The 18,708-nt window shown below is 33.6% G+C and overlaps 6 protein-coding genes across 6 annotated transcripts; 2 read left to right on the forward strand and 4 right to left on the reverse strand.

The window, feature by feature from the left end:
• Window positions 1-337: 337 nt before the first annotated feature.
• VIK1 (Vik1p) lies at window positions 338-2,257 on the reverse strand (the record flags this gene model as incomplete). The annotated part of the gene is made up of 1 exon (XM_003670632.1): window positions 338-2,257. The coding sequence occupies one exon, from the start codon at window positions 2,255-2,257 to the stop codon at window positions 338-340; it is 1,920 nt and encodes a 639-aa protein (XP_003670680.1).
• Window positions 2,258-2,703: 446 nt separating this feature from the next.
• YAH1 (adrenodoxin) lies at window positions 2,704-3,246 on the reverse strand (the record flags this gene model as incomplete). Its single annotated transcript, XM_003670633.1, has 1 exon — window positions 2,704-3,246. The coding sequence occupies one exon, from the start codon at window positions 3,244-3,246 to the stop codon at window positions 2,704-2,706; it is 543 nt and encodes a 180-aa protein (XP_003670681.1).
• Window positions 3,247-6,251: 3,005 nt separating this feature from the next.
• Window positions 6,252-7,580, forward strand: NDAI0F01200 (uncharacterized protein; the record flags this gene model as incomplete). Its single annotated transcript, XM_003670634.1, has 1 exon — window positions 6,252-7,580. One exon carries the CDS (start codon window positions 6,252-6,254, stop codon window positions 7,578-7,580), a length of 1,329 nt encoding a protein of 442 aa, XP_003670682.1.
• A 289-nt stretch (window positions 7,581-7,869) lies between these two features.
• GYP5 (GTPase-activating protein GYP5) lies at window positions 7,870-11,046 on the reverse strand (the record flags this gene model as incomplete). The annotated part of the gene is made up of 1 exon (XM_003670635.1): window positions 7,870-11,046. The coding sequence occupies one exon, from the start codon at window positions 11,044-11,046 to the stop codon at window positions 7,870-7,872; it is 3,177 nt and encodes a 1,058-aa protein (XP_003670683.1).
• A 492-nt stretch (window positions 11,047-11,538) lies between these two features.
• Window positions 11,539-14,421, reverse strand: GAL4 (galactose-responsive transcription factor GAL4; the record flags this gene model as incomplete). The annotated part of the gene is made up of 1 exon (XM_003670636.1): window positions 11,539-14,421. The coding sequence occupies one exon, from the start codon at window positions 14,419-14,421 to the stop codon at window positions 11,539-11,541; it is 2,883 nt and encodes a 960-aa protein (XP_003670684.1).
• Window positions 14,422-15,273: 852 nt separating this feature from the next.
• NDAI0F01230 (RecQ family ATP-dependent DNA helicase) lies at window positions 15,274-18,606 on the forward strand (the record flags this gene model as incomplete). The annotated part of the gene is made up of 1 exon (XM_003670637.1): window positions 15,274-18,606. One exon carries the CDS (start codon window positions 15,274-15,276, stop codon window positions 18,604-18,606), a length of 3,333 nt encoding a protein of 1,110 aa, XP_003670685.1.
• Between the last annotated feature and the right edge of the window lie 102 nt (window positions 18,607-18,708).

Below are 18,708 nucleotides of genomic sequence, written 5' to 3' on the forward strand. Positions count from 1 at the left end.
CGTTGATAGAACATGTTAGTGTGCGTGCGTAAATTTAATTTTTTTTTTTTTTTTTTTTTGTTTTAGGATATTAATAAACTTTTTTTGTAGAGAGAGAAATGTAATTGTAATATCTACGTACCTATGTAATAATGATTTTTGTTTATGTGAATCTTTTACGTCACTTCATAGTGCAGTCTTCAATTTTTTGGCCGCTGTTTTTGGGAAAAACATAAAGGTATAAATGTTGGTATAACACTGTGCTATGTATGTTGGTGAGGATTTTTAAATTGTCCAATTGTCTTAGCAAACTCTAATAAAGTTTCTTGTATGTTATCGTTTTCGGCATCAATTGGTTTTAATTTAAAAATGCAGAATGATTTATTCCATGCAAACAATTGTTTGAAAAGTAAATCGACGCCTTGTAACTTATTTTTTCTTTCGTATGATTATGAAAGTTTTTAAGCATTTGTGAATTATTTGTTTCAATAAAGTAAAAACTTTTCTCAAGAATATTAGTATTGTTATTGTTGTTAGGAGGAGGATTTATTGATCCGGTTTTCTTAATCGTGAATTTGAAAATATTTAATCCATGTACTAATTTTGTATCATTTAATTTTAAATTTAATAAAAGAGTGTCAATGAATTCAATTTTTTTACTATTTAATGAGATTATTTTGGAATCGATTTCAATTAATTTTTCATTATTTTCATTTTGTTCAAATCTTAAATTGATTCCTGGTTCATTTGTTCGTGTTGTGGGTGAAGCTGTTGTTGTGTTTGAGATTGTTAGATAATCTATTGATGGTAAAGTATCAGATAAATATGCGCATTGAAATTTGATAAACATGTTTTCACTTGTTGCGTTTTTATTGATGTTGTTTTTATTGTTGATTAGTGAATGGTAATGATATAATACGTTGTCACGCAATCTTGTCCATGGATTAATTGAAATTGAAAATAAATTAAAGTTTTCTAATTGATTCAAACACATATCAATAAATATTTGGAATTCATTTTGGATAAAAGTTTTCTCTATACAATTGTCATTGTTATTATCGTTTATGTTTGTAGTTGCCATATTATGAGGTAATATTAATCTTGTGAATGGATATGATATATTTTCCAAATCATTATGAACTAAATTATCATGATAATCTATTTTCCAATGGGAAGGTGAAGGTACAGACGAAGATGCAGATGTAGATGCAGATGCAGATGAATCAATGTATGCGAATGTTCTAATGAAACCTTTCAATTCATCTATTGAATTTTCTAATTTTTTCCTTCTAAGGGATTGTAATTCCATTAAGTTGAAATCATTATTAAATTTCAATTCTTTATTTGTTGCAATAGTTTGAAGTTTATCAATCTGTGTTTGTAATTCATGTAAATATGATAATTTATTATTGAGGGAATCTTTTAATGGTTTTGATTTTTCATTTATTCGTTTTAAATCATCTTCAATTACCATTATTTGTAATTTATATTGATTTATTTCGGTTTCATTTAATTGAATTTCATTTAATAATTTTGATTCATGGTTTAATAATGTTGATTTTTGTGCAGTTAAGTTTCTTTGCTTAACCATGATATCATCGATTGAATTATTTTCCAATTTAAATTTATTGAAATTCTTTTGTAAAGTTGAATTATATTGGTTACATTTATTTTCATTTTCCATGGTTAATCCAATAATTTGATCTTGTAATTGAATCAATTTTTCATCTAAATGTGCAATTTCTTTTAAGAGTTCTTCTTTTGGTTTCATTTTTTCCAATTGATTCAATTCCAATTGTAATACCATTGATCTTGTATTAAATTTTTCATCATGAATCTTTTTAAGGTTTGAAATTTCTTGTTGGAATTGTGATTGTAATTGTGAAATTATTGATGGTTCCATGGAAGTGAGATCTGTTATAATTTGATCTCTTGAGAGTAAAGAATCATTCAAATTTGAAATATCATTTAAAATCTTAGTTTTCATTCCTTTTCTTTTGGAGATTTGATATTTTAAATCAGGTAATATTTTTGTTTTCAATTTTAATATTTCCCAATTACAATTTAAATTTTTTTCATGATAAATTTTCACTTTATTGATTAATTGTCTTTGAATTTTCCTTTGTGTGGCTAATTTTTTATAATTTGCTAAGATTGGTTTATTTATTTCATCTTGAGTTAGTTTCCTTTTCTTTCTTGTTTTGTTGTTGCTATTGCTATTGCTATTGCTATTGCTATTGTTCTCGGTATCTGTGATATCGTGCAATAAATTGTTCATGTTTGGTTTTCAATCTAGGAGATTGATGAAATTGCAGAGGTAAGAAGTAGAGGTGAGGGCTTTAATGAAAGTGTTTCTCAATTGCTCTTCTTTTGTTTTTTGATGTTTATGTTGATGTTGATCTTGTTGTTTGTTAGTTAGTTAGTTAGTTAGTTAGTTAGTTCATCGGATATACGTTTTCGCATTGTTTGTTAGTTTAACGCGTATTTTATATACGTATATGTTTTTGTCTTGTTTTATTTTATTTGCCTTTTCGAAAAGACCTCGAGATGAAGAGTTAAGAAAGTATATTTATTATATTATATATTAGATTTGTCACTCATTAAAGAATTTTATTTTATTTTGGATGGCTGTTTCTTTTTGGTATATACTGTGAGATGTCTATGTAAAGTTATATACATGTATGAGTTGGAAGGAAGGAAGGAAGGGTACGTAGAGGAGAAAGTTTATTTGAAATCGTTATTATTAACATTTCTAGTCATTGTAGGTAAAGCCACTCTAATACCATCTATATCTTTTGACATTTTAACTTGACACCCCAATCTACTAGTTTCAGTCAATCCAGGAGCTAAATCCAACATATCATTTTCATCATCTTCTGGTTCTGGTAATGCATCATAATAATCTGGATCTACAATGACATGACATGTGGAACATGCACATGAACCACCGCATGCACCTTCCATATCCAAATCATGACCTTGTGCTATATCTAATAGAGTTTCATCTTCACATACGTCGAAAGTCTTTTGTTCACCATCTTTGAGAACAAATGTTACTTTTAATTCTTCACCTGGTTCAGGTTTCTTGATGTGACCATGGTGTCGGATGGTTGTTGTTGAGAAGAAAGAGAGTTGATTATATGAAGGTATGAGTCTTCTTGATCTAGGGTATGCTATGGTTTTGAATGTAAGTTGTGATGCGGTAGAGATTGGTATTGTTGTAGCGATATTCCTTATGAACAGTAGTGGGGACAAATGCCTGATCATTGTGAGGGTATGTGTATTGCGAAGTTTTTACTTGAATGCTTAGCAGGGACAATAATAATAAATGTAGATGACCATTGAATCATCAAGATCAAGATCATGATCTTGTTCTTGTATTTATATTGAAGAGAATTTCAAAATTTAAAGAAAACCGGGTCCCGCTTACAAATACAGAAAAAAATGTGTTAGTTAATGTACGCAGATAATGTAAGATGGATGGATGGATGAATGAATAGATGGATGAATGAATGAATAGATGAATGCCATTTGTTAGAATATGTAATATGTATGTGTGAATGTATATGTTTATGTATGTTTATTAATTAGTTGGATTGACAAGCAGACAATAGCCATAGTTTATAATTTTGTTGAGCAATATCAGTGTCAGTGTCAGTGTCAGTGTCTTTATTGGTATTTCTATTATGATAATGATTGGCAAAGCAATCAAGTTGCTTGTCATGATATTGTATCTCTTTGTAATATTTTTTATATGATGTGTTGAGTTCTTCATTGCTTATTGAAGATGATGATAACGAAGAAGAAGAACCAGATGGTGATATCAAAAGGTTGTTGCATGAAAATATGGAATCCAAATCAGAAATGTTACTACTATTACTACTACTTATGGTATATTCAGGGTCGTTATCATCAATATAATCTTGATCAAAATGGAATTGTTGTTGTACTTCCTCCTCTTCCTCTTCTTCTTCTTCTTCTTGATCATGACTATAACAGTTCGGCAGAGGATTGGAAGCGATATCATATTCATGAACAAAGGAGGGAGATGTAATTGATGGTATTATATTCATGGAATTAATGTTTGATATAGAAATGGACATTGACATTGGGAATAGCATATCTTCTTCCACTTCTTGGAAGCTTTGTATGTTAGACATTGTAAACTTATTGATGTATGTGTGTATGTGTGTATGTGTGTATGTAAGTGTACAAGCATGTAAGTAACCGAATTAATAAATTTGTTGTAACAGAATGGATAATAAGCTTTTCATACACGTATATATATATATATATAATATCATCAAATGTCTTACTTAGGCTTTGTCTGTTTTGTCCATCGGAGTCATCGACAGTCACAGAACAACGCATATATTATATCATATCATATCATATCATATCATATTCCATTACATTCCATTAATTTATCACAGCATCATATCACCGGCTGTGCACCCCATTCAACTCCATCCAACTCCATCCAATCCACCATGCGGGTACCCGCACCTGCACATTGCTGTTACTATTGCTATTACCATGTAAGGACAGCTGGGGGTTGCTGTGACTTTCACTTTCACTTTCACTTTCACCTTCACCTTATCGTATTGTATTGTATTGTAATGTAATGTATGTCTGCAAGAGCAGGAGCAAACAACCCTACGGGTCCCCGGCAAAGACGGACGGACTTTTTCGTCGTTGTCCAACAGGGTAGCGCCCCATCCTAGTATCAAGCAAGAGCCACAGTTGAAAACAAACTGTGGTCGGAGGGAGGGAGGGAGGGACCGAAAGCGAGATTTCCGGGCACGTGTTGAGGGAGACATTTTAGTCCACCGCGCGCATATTATTATACCCTCACGGTAAGTCGCGGATACTGCACCACATAAACTCTCGAGTAAGCAACGGCGGCTATTCCATCCATCCATCCATCTATCCTAAAATATACATGAACACTGCCTGCTGATGTTTGGTTTGCATTGGTTACCCTCTATCTATCTTCATTGGTCAATTACGAATTTTTAACTGTAACAAACTACAACTGCCGCTTACAACTAACAACCATCATTTAAGCAGGCAATCTTCCCCCTTTCCAAAAACACCTGATATGTCTTAGTAATATCTCCTCAACCATACCTAACCATATAATACAATAAGGTTCATTCATTCCCAGTAACTATGGGCGTTGAGATTAACAATCACATATCCCTAAGGAGGGGTTCTTTACAGCTTCACATAGACTATACTACCTCGAACTCTCGAACTCTCAAACTCTCAAACTCAACTTCACCTCACATAACTTCACATGACTTCACGTCATTGAACTCATAATTAGACTACTGCGTATGTGCGTATGTGCGTATGTGCGTGGGACCTACATGGCTGTTACGGGTTAGGTTAGCTGGTAAGGTAGACCCGATTTTTTCCCCTCAAAGTTAAGGCTAAAAGTAGGGGTAGAAAAATCGGTGGTGAGTTAGGTGCCAGGTATTGATTTTAATGGTACGTCAGAAAAGAGGTAATGAAAAAAAGTGACAATTTTTGACACTATATGTTTTAGCCAGAAAACCCGCAGAAAAGATTTTAAGTTCGGGCTAGGAGGGTAGGTTGAAAATCTTTTGAAGTAGGACAGACAGGCTAGAAAATTATTTCTAGCCGTGACGTGACAACCCTGACATAGGTACTTATCTTCCCCGCTTCTCTGACAGAACTCACTCGATGGGAGCGGAGAAAAATGGAACGCGATCCTCCGCGATCCCCATGGATCTGCCTCAGGGTTTCCATATTCCTATTTCATATTATCTCGAGACAATGGATATAGATATAGTGCCTACTTCACTTTATTTCTATTGTTATCACCTATGTAATGCCATATATGTGATATGAGAGGAGAAGAAGAAGAACAACAAGAAGAACAACAAGCACAACAATCATCAATACTCATATGCTCTCCTCTCTCTATCAAAAACAATACATGTCTCAACAAAGCTTCATCCCACTGTTCCTTACAAATCTATAGGTGCCTTCCCTTACAAAGTTCTCCTCTCTCTTAATTAATCCATGTATTCACATAATAATGTCACTCTATTGGAACAATTCTTACCATACCAAATTGGCTGGTTTGTTCACATATAAAAAGAACTCTATTATCAATTGTAACATGGAAAGAATCTATCATATTAGTTTTCCATTAGAGCATATCATAACATATCAAAACATATCAAAACATATTCAAAAAAAAAACATACTCATTCGACAATCGAAAATCAACAATCAACAATATGCAAAACAAAAGGTTTCTTCTATCTGCTTTGTTAGCTTCTCAAACTATCGCTACTGCAATTGATAGACCTTTCCAAGAGAGAGATGTTGTCAATGAATGTTCCCAAAATTGTACTACCCATTTTACCACTGAATGTACCACTGATTACCACGTTGAGACTTTCTTAAGCACATGGACTGGTTGTAAGAAAGATAAAGAAGAGCCACAATGTACGGTAAAAGGTGGTACTACTATTTGTCGCCCATGTAATACTCTCACAAAGTCCAGTTACGTAACTGTCCGAGCAACCGCTACAAGGTGTACAGCTGATCCTATTTTAGTATCATGTTCTGAGATTTGCCCACCACCACCACCTTCTTCTGAGGTTCCACCACCACCATCTTCTTCTGAAGTTCCACCACCACCATCTTCCTCAGAGATCCCACCACCACCATCTTCCTCTGAAGTTCCACCACCACCACCTTCCTCTGTGATCCCACCACCACCATCTTCCTCAATGATCCCACCACCACCATCTTCTTCTGAGGTTCCACCACCACCATCTTCATCTGAAGTTCCACCACCACCACCTTCCTCAGTGATCCCACCACCACCACCTTCCGTGACTCCTCCTGCTCCAATCACTAAGACTACAGCTACCGTCATCACCACGACAGAAACTACCACTGTATGTGAACCAGACAAACCATGTACACCAATAGTCACCACACGTACATTGACCAACATTGAAACCTTAACAGTTACTGACACTGAATGTACTACTAACCCACCATACACAACTACTGTAGTTACTGAATCTTCCACCAAGACAAAGATCATATCTGAATGTATTACCACCGAATGTATCGATGACCATTGTGACCATCAAACTACATACGTCACCACTATTACTTCAGTTGTCCCACCACCACCACCACCACCACCACAAGTTGAAACACAAGAGTGTGAAACTATTACTTACATTACCACTGAAGATAACGAAATCAAGACCATCACCACTACATCTACTAAAGGTGTTCAAACACAAGATTGCGTAACAACTACTTACTTATCTACTGAAGGTGATAAAGTTGTTACCATTGTCACAACTGTCCCAACTAAACCAACCAAGGAAACTGAAACTCCAGCTCCAACTCTAGCTCCAGCTCCAACTGAACCAACAAAAGAAACTCATACCACTGTCATTGAACAAGAAAAACCACATCCAACATCTGTAATTATTGATAACGAACCATCACATACTGTTTCTGAATTCGAAGGTTCTGCTCATATTAAGAGTGTCCCATTCTTAGTCACTTTATTAGGTTTACTTCCATTCATGATTTAAAATCAAATATTTTTTTTACTACGCCATTTCTTTCATATATTCGTTTCTTTTCTACATTGGCACATTTATTCGTTCGTTTTCCTTTCTCGTATTCGGATCCCCGAATCTTGTAAGACTTCACTTTGTATCTATATCTCTTATTTGACTTTTGTTATCTTCCTTAATTTGTTTAACTTATATATTTAATCTGATTATTAAATTTTTAATTCTTAATTTTTTGTTTTTGGTTCGCTTTCTTCTCATATATATATATATATATATATATAGTCTATATGTAATTGAATCATTCTTATTTAGTAAAAACTTTCTTGAACCCTGTCCAACCTCCTGCTAATGGTGATTTACTACTTGCATCGGTATTATTATTATTAGTATTATTATTATTGTGGGTAGGTGATTTAGGTTGTGGTTTCAATGATGAAGATGATACAGTTTTATCCTTCCCGTCACTTTGGTCTCCATCTCTGTCTCCTACTGCCTCTCCTTTATCGGACAAAATTCTCTTCTTATCATTATTAACTGCATGGTGCTGCGTTTTCATTTTATGTACTCTTTTCAATTCTATAATTTCCTTCTCTAATGAATTAATTCGATCTTGTAATGAAACATTCTCATTCATAACTTCTAAATTCCTATCCATAGTACGCGCTAAATCTTGCTTTAAATCACTAGGTAATTGAGAATCAGGATTCGGAAGATTACGTTTCCTTATCTCTTCTTCCAAATTCTCTTTCAATTCAATAATATTTTGCTTCAAATCATTATTCTCATCTAACAACATTTGATATTTTAATCTGTTTTCAATCAATTCATTAGCAATAGTTAAATGTTCCTTATTCAATACTTTATAATCATGTTCTAATTTCTCTGATTCCCTTTCTAATTGATGATTCTTTATCCTAAATGATTCATACTCCTCGGCTTGTTCATGTTCCAATTGTTGAATCTCATCATATTCCAAAGCATAACATTTCAAAGAAATTGGTGTAATATGAATCTCATTCATTGCATCATGAACAAATAAATCAACATCATAATCCTTATCACCATCAACATCATCTAATTGATTTATTTTCGTATGAGAATCTGTTGTAACGGACCTTTGTATACTATTAACTTCTAAACCATCACCATTTGTATCGTTAGATTCTGATGTATTCCTTTCCTTAACTGATTCCTTCAAATAATAAACAAATAATTCATTTTTTAAAAAATTCAATAATTGATCAAATTTTAATCTTAATATCTTATCTTGATTCTTAATCATCAATATAACAGCAAATTTTAACACAGATTCAATACCTTCCACAAACACAATATCAAAACATCTTAAAACAAATTCAAATGGAAATTTATATGCGAAAAAAGTTAAAAACCATTGTGTAGCATACATCGATGATCTTATACCTTCTCTAATTAAATGATTGTGAAGATTCGGGGAATTTTCTTCCAATAATCTATCATATTGATAAAGCATCAACATTAACCCGGGCATTTCAGGTAAGAAGAAATCTCTTAACCCATAATTTTTCATTAATCCAATCAGTAATCCAAACCCTTCAGCTTCAGTTCTTGTATTTACCAACAAAGGTGTGGCAATGAAAGCCATCCCCTGGGTGTATCCAACATCAGGATCATAAACAGAATATACTTTTATTATATTGAATAGAGATTCCACTCTATCATTAGGAATGAAATTCGTTCTTTTCAAATCTCTTCTAATGTTTGCTTCATGTGGAGATTCTGTATCTAACAATGTCCAATAAATATCTTCAATTTCTTTTGATTTAGAATTAGAAATTAATTGCCAAATAATACCACGAATTTGTGATGGTATACCTTCAGTAATGGCAGATTCTAATTTTTCAGATTGATTCTTAGCAACTGTAGCAAAATCATTAACCACTTGATTCCAAAATGACCAATCAATACTCACTAATCTTTTTTCATCATCATCCATTTCTTCATTTTTCACCAAAGCAGTGTCAGTAGTAGTTTCATTAGCTTCTTCTCTAATCTTAGAAACACCTTCCAAAATAGTGCTAAATGAAGATTTTAATAAATTTTGACCCTCCACAAACTTTTCTCTTGTCTTTTCATTCTCTTCTTCAATATGATGACTTGTAACTCGGAATCTATTAACTATCAAGTTAATTTCTGCTGCAGAATCCATTACTCTTTCACTACGATGTTTCCGTTGTAACTTTTGTGTGATTGCCAAATTCTTTCTAAATTTATCAGTTTTCATTTCTTCTTCTAATGTTGGCGGAACAGCATGCTTTCTTTCAATACTGGCCTTTCTTACTGGTAATTTTGGTACATCCAAACTTGTCCCCTCCTTCGTACTTTCATCATTAGTACCATCAGTTTCAAAATTATTGGATAGTCTTCTTGGTGGAACTGGTGGTGGAGCTGCTAAGGCAGATGCAGACACAAAAGCTTCATTTTCATCTTCAGAAGAAGAAATAATAGTTTTCTCAGTCGCGTTGTTTGATTCTTCAGTTTGTGGTGGCGTTTCAGAATTCAATTTTTGTTCTTCTATATTTTCTTCATTTTCCACTGATTCGACTTCTTCTGATTCTTTGCCGTTTTCAAGCTCCTCTTCAGCAATATGCGGATTGACTTCTTTGTTCTCGATAATAGGAATCGTCGATTGTTCCTCTTCTTCTGGTTGAGGTGCCATTTCTTTGTTAGCTACCATAATTACTGGCACAGAGGGGATGTCCTGAGGTTCATCATCCACACGTGAAACGGTGGTTCCAGATTCGTCTCCAATTATTGGTACAAAATTGTCTTTTTCGTCATAAGATATTTCTGTAGTTTCTTTATTTTCAGCATTCTCAACTTCTGATGAAATCGATAATTCTTCTAATTCAGAATGATGCACAGAGGCAGTCTCTTCTTCATGAGTGACATCTTCTTTACCTTCCGATGCGGTACTTTGTAGCTCTCGATTATCTTCATCTTGTGAACCAATTTCAGTATCATCTTGCTTGGCTGTAGAGGTAACATCTTCATTAATAATTGGAGATCCTGCAGAAGTATCTTCTATAGTTTCACTCTCTTCCTTTTCAGAATCTATCTCATTCAAGTTTTCATCCTTTCCATACATATTTTGGGTATTTAACGGAACTTCTTCGTCAAGCATATCTTTTAGTCTTACCATTTGATGCTCACGTTTTTCAGTAGCAACTTTTATAGGGTCGACATCTTCTTCGTTCACGATCTCATTATCAGTTTTTATATCAACTACTTTGGTAGCTTCTTCTTCTTCTTCTTCTTCTTCTTCGTCCTTTCCCTCCTCGCTATCAATACTAGCAGCACCTATATCTACATCAGCATCAGAAATTTCCTTTTTAGAGTCTGGTTCAGATTCATTGGGATCTACATTTGTTATGATATCTTGATCAACGTTTGATTTTTTGGAGTGGGTGCTCACAACATCAACATCATCGTGATCACTCATTGCTTTAAGGTGTATTATTATGTAGAGTTATTGGTGATTTGCTTCCTGAAATGATATATATATATATATTGGTTATGGGTGCTTACGTGATTTCCTTTTGTATCTCTCAAGATAAATAAAGCTACAGACTCGAAGGATTTTTTGGAATCCTTAATTTTCAGAAATTATTTAAAAGAAAGGAAATTAATACGTAAATTAGCAAATAAGGGTAGGAAAAGATGTGGCAACATTTAAAGATACATGCATTTCTCGATCGATAACAAGTTTTTCATCAACATTTTCAGATATGCCTACAGTATCGATTATAAACTCTTTCATAACTGTGAGTCCATTAAGGATAATTGTATATACACCTAGATGTCAACCGCACTTAAAGAAAGATGCGACAAAATGATTCCCATTTAGCTATACAAATATATATTTGAATATACTCTAGTAGAATCTTAAAGTCTATATATAATGTTACATCATATCTTCATAGCGTCATTATTATTATAATCGATCCGATCCATTATTACTATTAGGTGTATTATTATTACTCTTACTAACGTTTGTACTCGCAGTAACATCCTGCGATATATCATCATTATCGAACAAATAATTATAAACATCATCCATCGTTGTGGTATTAAACATACCAGATGTCATACCGAAGGCGTTATATGCAGTTTGATCATTCCAACCATGGAATGGTACTTTCGTAAGATCTTGATTCATATTACTGTTATTGCTTGTAACTGTAGTCGGGAAAGGTAGATTTGTTTGTAACTGTGTAATAGGGGCATTATATACCACAGATGGAGTTAAAGGGATTGAATTCGGTTGATTACTAATATGAATCGAATTTGGCGGTGATTGATAAGGTATATTGAATTGTGGTGGGCCTGGTGATGGTGATCTACTGATGAAATTAGGTATATTAGCAGTCGTCATTAAATTACTCTGCATCGGACGACCTACAATATTTGAGGGTATTGTTACATTGGTTATATTTGTTGTTAAATTTGGCGGAGCAACAGGGATTGGTGGACCTCTTGATGATAATATATTCATTAGATCTGTTAAACTTGTCGACGATTTCAAGGGTCTTGGAGAAGGCCCGTTCGATGCCATTGTGGCAGGAGTATCGGTTTTATTACTGATATGATTTGCTGTGCCTTTGTCATTTACAGCAACCAATGTATCAGCAAATGTATTCCGTGGAGATCCTTCTCTTGTCTCATTGGATAAGACTTGACTTCGTGAAGATATAATGGGCGTATATGAATTACAAATTTGCTCAACAACTTGAATATATTTATTGCAATTTGGGATTTTACAGGTTTTCAATATATTTAAAACATTCAAAACATCTTTTAATTGGTCCAAACATTTTTGTAATTTTTTTTCCTTTATTGAAGGGGAAGAATTCGTGATGAGATTCGTTATGGGCACTAAAGCAGCATTGAAAATGAAAAATAAACTATACCATGAAGATAATGGAGTTAAAGTATAATTATTGATAAAATTTGTCACTGACATTATTGCCCTTTGCGCAGTCTCATCTAGTAAGACAGAACACTGTTCAATATGTTCATCAGGTGCACCATCGATTGGTATAGTTCCGTTATGACTTACTTTAAGGAAAAGGTTCCTCAAAATATAAATTATTAATGCTAACTGTTCCCAATTGAACAGGTACTTAGTGAAAGGTAACCACGTTATATTGTTTGATATTTGTGAAGTCAATGCAGGAGATTCATGTTTAACAGTTGTCTTTAGGAATGTGGTGATGTTTGAATCCGAATACTTTTCAATATCTTGACATAATTGTAAATATCTTCTAGCCATAGTTGCATCATTATCATCAGTACCAATACAATGAAGCCATCTTCTTGCAAAAAATTGATACAGTTTAGAAGTTTCTATAAGCCCGCTATAAATAGTCATATCTTGAAGTCCTCCGAGTGAGGTAGTTGAATTATAATTCATATTATTATCTTGAAAATTCTGTGGTAGTTCAATACCAATTTCATGCCAATCCAATAAGATATGGAATGGCCTTCCGTATGATAGACTTAGATGGAATTCATGAGTATATATAACCCACCATATCCTTCTTCTTTGTTCTTTTATTAGTTCGTTACCAGGAGCTGTTGGTAAATCCTTATGTAGACCTAATGACAAAGCCAATCTTATCGAATGACCATGATAGTTGAAAGCAGTATTTGGTTTCTCTCTCCATTGAATATATTTAGATAGTAAGTGAAATGCTATTACGTTACTAATGGATCCACTTTCAAAAACTTGAGAAGTCAAATGAGATTTAGCATTATTATAATAAAACTGATCAATATCGGTAGAATCACCTTCCAAACACCATGCACCAATGGCCAATACTGTATTAAATAAAAGTTGCCACTGTTCTTTTGAGTCGGATGCAATTTGATTATTGTATATCATAAGGAAAGTATCGGAGTAAATAATTGGGCAATATGGATGGAAATTTGTGAAATAGCTATCTACAAATCTAGAAGTCGTATTCCTGGAACTCAATGAATAAGGATCTGCAACAACCAGCGCTGGTGAGAAATCAGACGATAATGATAAGAAATGGTCACCATTAAATCCGACTGATCTTAGGACAGAAATTGCCGAACCGTTGCCGTAAAACCCTATATTGTTTGGATTGGTATTTAGGAAAGGCATCCCATCTATATTTTTCTTTTGTCTCGTCGTTAAATTTGAGATATTATTAATATCATTGGTGCGATTTGTTGGATTATTATCAGTAGGCTCTGACCAATCGAATCCATATAGACCATCCTTGGGCATAGCATTTAGAGGAATTGGTTCTAATATAATTGTTTTAGAATTTGATATATGGTTCGACGAGTTTATTAGAGTATTCGGCCTAGTCCCATTTGTTGTTTGCAAATGCCTCGAAATCGGTACCGTCGTGGTACCGTTAGCCGCATTTGTCAAAGAATCGATGGTATTCCTTCTCTCCATTTTGGAAGATATTGCTATAATAGCATCTCTCATTTCAGCAGGCGTTTCGAGCTTCAATATGGAATTCAAAATTTCGGAACTATCAGTATGTTCTGTATCATCAATATCATCTACATTGTAACCATTCATGCTTCGCGTATTGGTAGGAGTTGATTCTTTACCTATGAATAACGCATTGAACAAATTCTCCAATTTCGATAATTTATCCTCCACTCTTGTTAGATGTGCTCTCGTTAATGGGGATCTTTTTGCCTTTGGTGAATAACAACATTCCCAACCATTTTTCATGCACTTAGCACATTTTGGTTTCTCTCTTGAACATTTCAATTTTTTTATTCTGCAGATATCACAAGCTTGTTCAGATTTTTCTGTTGAAGGTATCATTACTATTTTTTTTGCTACTTCCTATATATTGACCTATTTTTAATGGTTAATTTTTGGTTCATGCAAAAATTGGGTGGTGTTATACATAACAAAGCTAATGAAATGTTGGTATCTTATAGATTGATTGTTTTATCAAAGTAAAGACTATTGTTTTATGTTTACAATAGGAATAATGACGCAAAGAATGAGGTTTGCGTTTTAATTTAAGGAGCCTCTTGAAGGGATACTAATATAAAATGGAATGTACCTGATGGTTATGTTTAAGCAAATATGTTAGCTGTATTATCTTGCAGTACTCGAGGCAAAAATTGCAAGTGATTCAACTCAATCATTGTTGTTCATCTTTTCCATATGTATATCTTAATCATTAACCGTTGCTAAAACTAAAAAAAGCTTTCGGAGAATGGAAACAAACCCTAATGATATTTACCAGGTTTGTAATAAATAACCCTTGTTTTGAAAGGTCCAGACCTAGGGTCGACTTTTACTACATAAGGGCTTGCTATTAATAACCTAATAAACTTCTTAAGGAATATAGGGCTGAATATCATATTGATAATTCGAATAAATAAATTAGATGATTTAGTATTTTGTATTTGTTCATCTCATCTCTGCCAGAAGAAAAGCAAGAGTGATCCGTAAATAAGAAACTACAAGTGGTAAATACTTCAGTTAGTGGTGGTTTTTATTTAAGACGTGCCATTTAGAATCCAGAGAAGTTTTTTTACTGTTTCATCTTTTTTTGTTGATAACATCTCGAGACATATGATCTGATCGGATAAAATTGCAGAAACTAAAAAGAAAGACAAATAATCAAGTGCGTCTTTTGTTCATTAAGGATTGGGCTAAATAATGATTAAGAAACCATCACATAATCTTCGAAGGGAACATAATTATCTCAAATCAAATGATATACTACAAAAGGATAAAGATTTGGTATTGAATGTTATCACATCGAAACGACCATTGAGTCCTATCAGAAGAAGGAACACTCAGATAGTGGAGAAAAAGAATGGTTGTGAATTTGAAAAATCTGGAATACAGAAACCTGCTGTCAAACTGTCATTAGATATGGTGCCTGATAAATATATAAACTCCGAACTCTGCCAACTGCATGTAGCACTAATTAAAGCATTAAAAGATCAGTCAGAATATTTACTTAAAACGAATAGTAACCAATTATCATTTGATGCATTAGAAAAGGACAACTCTCATACTTTTTGTGATCTTAAAGCAAAAATTGACTTGCTCGAAGAACAAATACGGAAATTGTCTACAAATATCGACCCTTATACCATTACAACCAAAGCTCTGAATCCACCTACAGTACCTGTCATTCACAAACCATTGAGGGAAAAAGACCTAAATAAAAACTTCTCAACAAATATACCTCGATTAGACACTCCTCCATTCTATGAAGAAGAGGAAGAATTAGATCCGGATGATGACCCATTCTATTATAACATGCAGACAGAATTAGACATCGGAAACACAAATATGAGAGACACAATTATAACTCTCCCGAATATGACCCAAACTTATGATGAGGCACTTAATAATAATGACATTGCCAGTGATGACGACGATGATGAAATTGTGGAATCATCTGATACTGATTTACCATTAGAAATAAAGATAGTTGAATCTTCTTCGTCAAACAAAATGGTTACAGAAAGTATACCGAAAAGTTTATATGAATCAACTACAAAAAAAGACAATCACGATAGCAATCATACTACCGCTGTAAATGCGAAAGCTAATGATGATGATGACAATGATCTCTGGCTACGATCTTTCTCTGCACATGAAGATGATAGAAGTGATATCTCAGATGCATATAATGACGGCTACGGTGACCATAATATTAATTCAGATATAGAAATCTTAGGAGAAGAATCGAATGAAGCAAACGCGACTAGGAACTTTCCAGGTGAGGACAGTGATATTGTTGATGATCATGATGATGGTTTTGAGTATGAGCTTGGTGATTCTGAAATAGAAAATTTTAATGATGAAAGAGAAAACCAAACACAATTGCAATGGGAAGATGAATTAGATCAAGATCTGGAGATTCTTGATGAGAGAAACATCACACCTCTGAAGTCTCCCCTTAATAATGACGACCATATCGAGGAGATATTTGAGATTGAAGATGATGAGGATGACGTGGGTTTATCGATTGCTGAAACTAGAACTGCAAATGTCAATGAAGAGGAATACAGATGGACAGAGGAAGTTTATTATAGATTACGCCATACTTTTAAACTCCCTGGATTTAGACCGAATCAATTAGAAGCTATCAATTCTACACTTATAGGGAAAGATGTTTTCGTTTTAATGCCCACTGGCGGTGGGAAATCATTATGTTATCAATTACCTGCTATAGTTAAATCAGGTAAAACTAAAGGTACATCTATTGTCATTTCACCATTGATATCGTTAATGCAAGATCAAGTGGAACACTTGCTGGATTTGAATATTAAAGCGAGTATGATAAGTTCCAAAGGTACCACTCAACAACGGAAACAAACATTTAGTCTTTTCTCACAGGGGAAATTAGATTTAATATATATATCACCTGAAATGATTGCATCATCCAAACAATGTAAACGAGTCATTAAAAAACTGTATCAAGAGGGGAATTTAGCTAGAATAATTGTTGATGAAGCTCATTGTGTATCTAGTTGGGGTCACGATTTTAGACCAGATTATAAAGAATTATATTTTTTCAAGAGTGAATATCCTAAAATTCCAATGATGGTACTAACTGCGACAGCAAATGAGCACGTTCGACAAGATATTGTAACGAATCTACGGTTAAGAAATCCAGTTTTTCTCAAACAAAGTTTTAATCGTACTAACTTGTTCTATGAAGTGTTGAGGAAGGATAAAGATTCTATTGATGAAATGATAGATGCAATTAAATATCACTTTACGGAACAGTCAGGAATCATTTATTGCCATTCTAAAAATTCCTGTGAAAAAGTTGCGTTACAATTGCAAAATAACCAAATCAGATGTGGATATTACCATGCGGGTATGGATCCCGATGAAAGAATGATGATTCAAAGAGATTGGCAACGTAATAAATTACAAGTGATATGTGCTACCGTTGCTTTTGGTATGGGTATTGATAAAAGTGATGTCAGATTTATTTATCACTTCACAGTACCAAGAACTTTGGAAGGTTATTATCAAGAAACTGGACGTGCTGGTAGAGATGGTAAACCATCTTATTGTATCGGATATTATTCCATGAAGGATGTTAGAGCGATTCAAAAAATGATCCAAAAGGATAGTAGTCTTGATAAGATTAGCCGAGAGAAACATTTTGATAAATTACAAGAAGTGATGAAATATTGTGAGAATATTAAAGAATGTCGAAGGAAGTTAGTCTTATCGTATTTTAATGAAGAGTTTGATAGAAATTTGTGTCACGAAAATTGTGATAACTGTAAGAAATGTCAAGATGTTGTTTCTCATATGGAAGATATAACCATGATTGCAAAGGATGTTATTACTTTAGTTCAAAGTATTGAGAATGAAACTGTAACATCTATATATTGTCAAAACTTATTCAAAGGATCACGTACTGCCAAGATCATTCAAGCAGGGCATGATAATTTAGAGAAACATGGGACAGGTAAAAGCATTAATAAGGCCAAGATTGAAAAGATTTTCTTCCATTTAATTTCTGAAAGAATTCTCGAGGAATATTCAATTACTAATAATGGTGGATATGCAAATTGCTATGTGAGAACCGGTGTTAATTCAAGGAAAGTCATTAATGGATTGTTGAAAGTAAAAATGGAACTCACTGAATTGAGACCCATTCCTGCATCGACTACTGAAGATAATAATGATGGCACCAATAGTAAAGTGTCAAAGAATTCGAAATCCAAGCCTGTATTTTTAGAAGTCTTAGCAGAACAAGGTCGGCATATGAAGAATACCCCTGTTCCAATAAATTCAGTTCTTTTCGGTAATGATGCTAGGCGACCAATATCTAGTGGTAGTAATAACGGAGAAAGGGAAGAAATAATAAAGCAAATACGACAGCATCAATTTGAGCCGCAATTTCAAACAGGGTTTCGTCAACCGAGAGGGTCAACGAGAAGGAAACGTAATGGATCTGGTGGTGGATATAAGAGGAGAAAGTCATGGAAAGGTCGAAGTAGGCGGTGAGGTCAAGGAATGTTATTTATTCGAATTTGATTTAATCTACTGCGGCTTAAAGTAATCGTTCATCATATCACATTACATTACATTATATTATATTATATATTA

Source organism: Naumovozyma dairenensis, chromosome 6 (assembly GCF_000227115.2).
Source record: "Naumovozyma dairenensis CBS 421 chromosome 6, complete genome".
Classification (NCBI taxonomy): Eukaryota; Fungi; Ascomycota; class Saccharomycetes; order Saccharomycetales; family Saccharomycetaceae; genus Naumovozyma; species Naumovozyma dairenensis.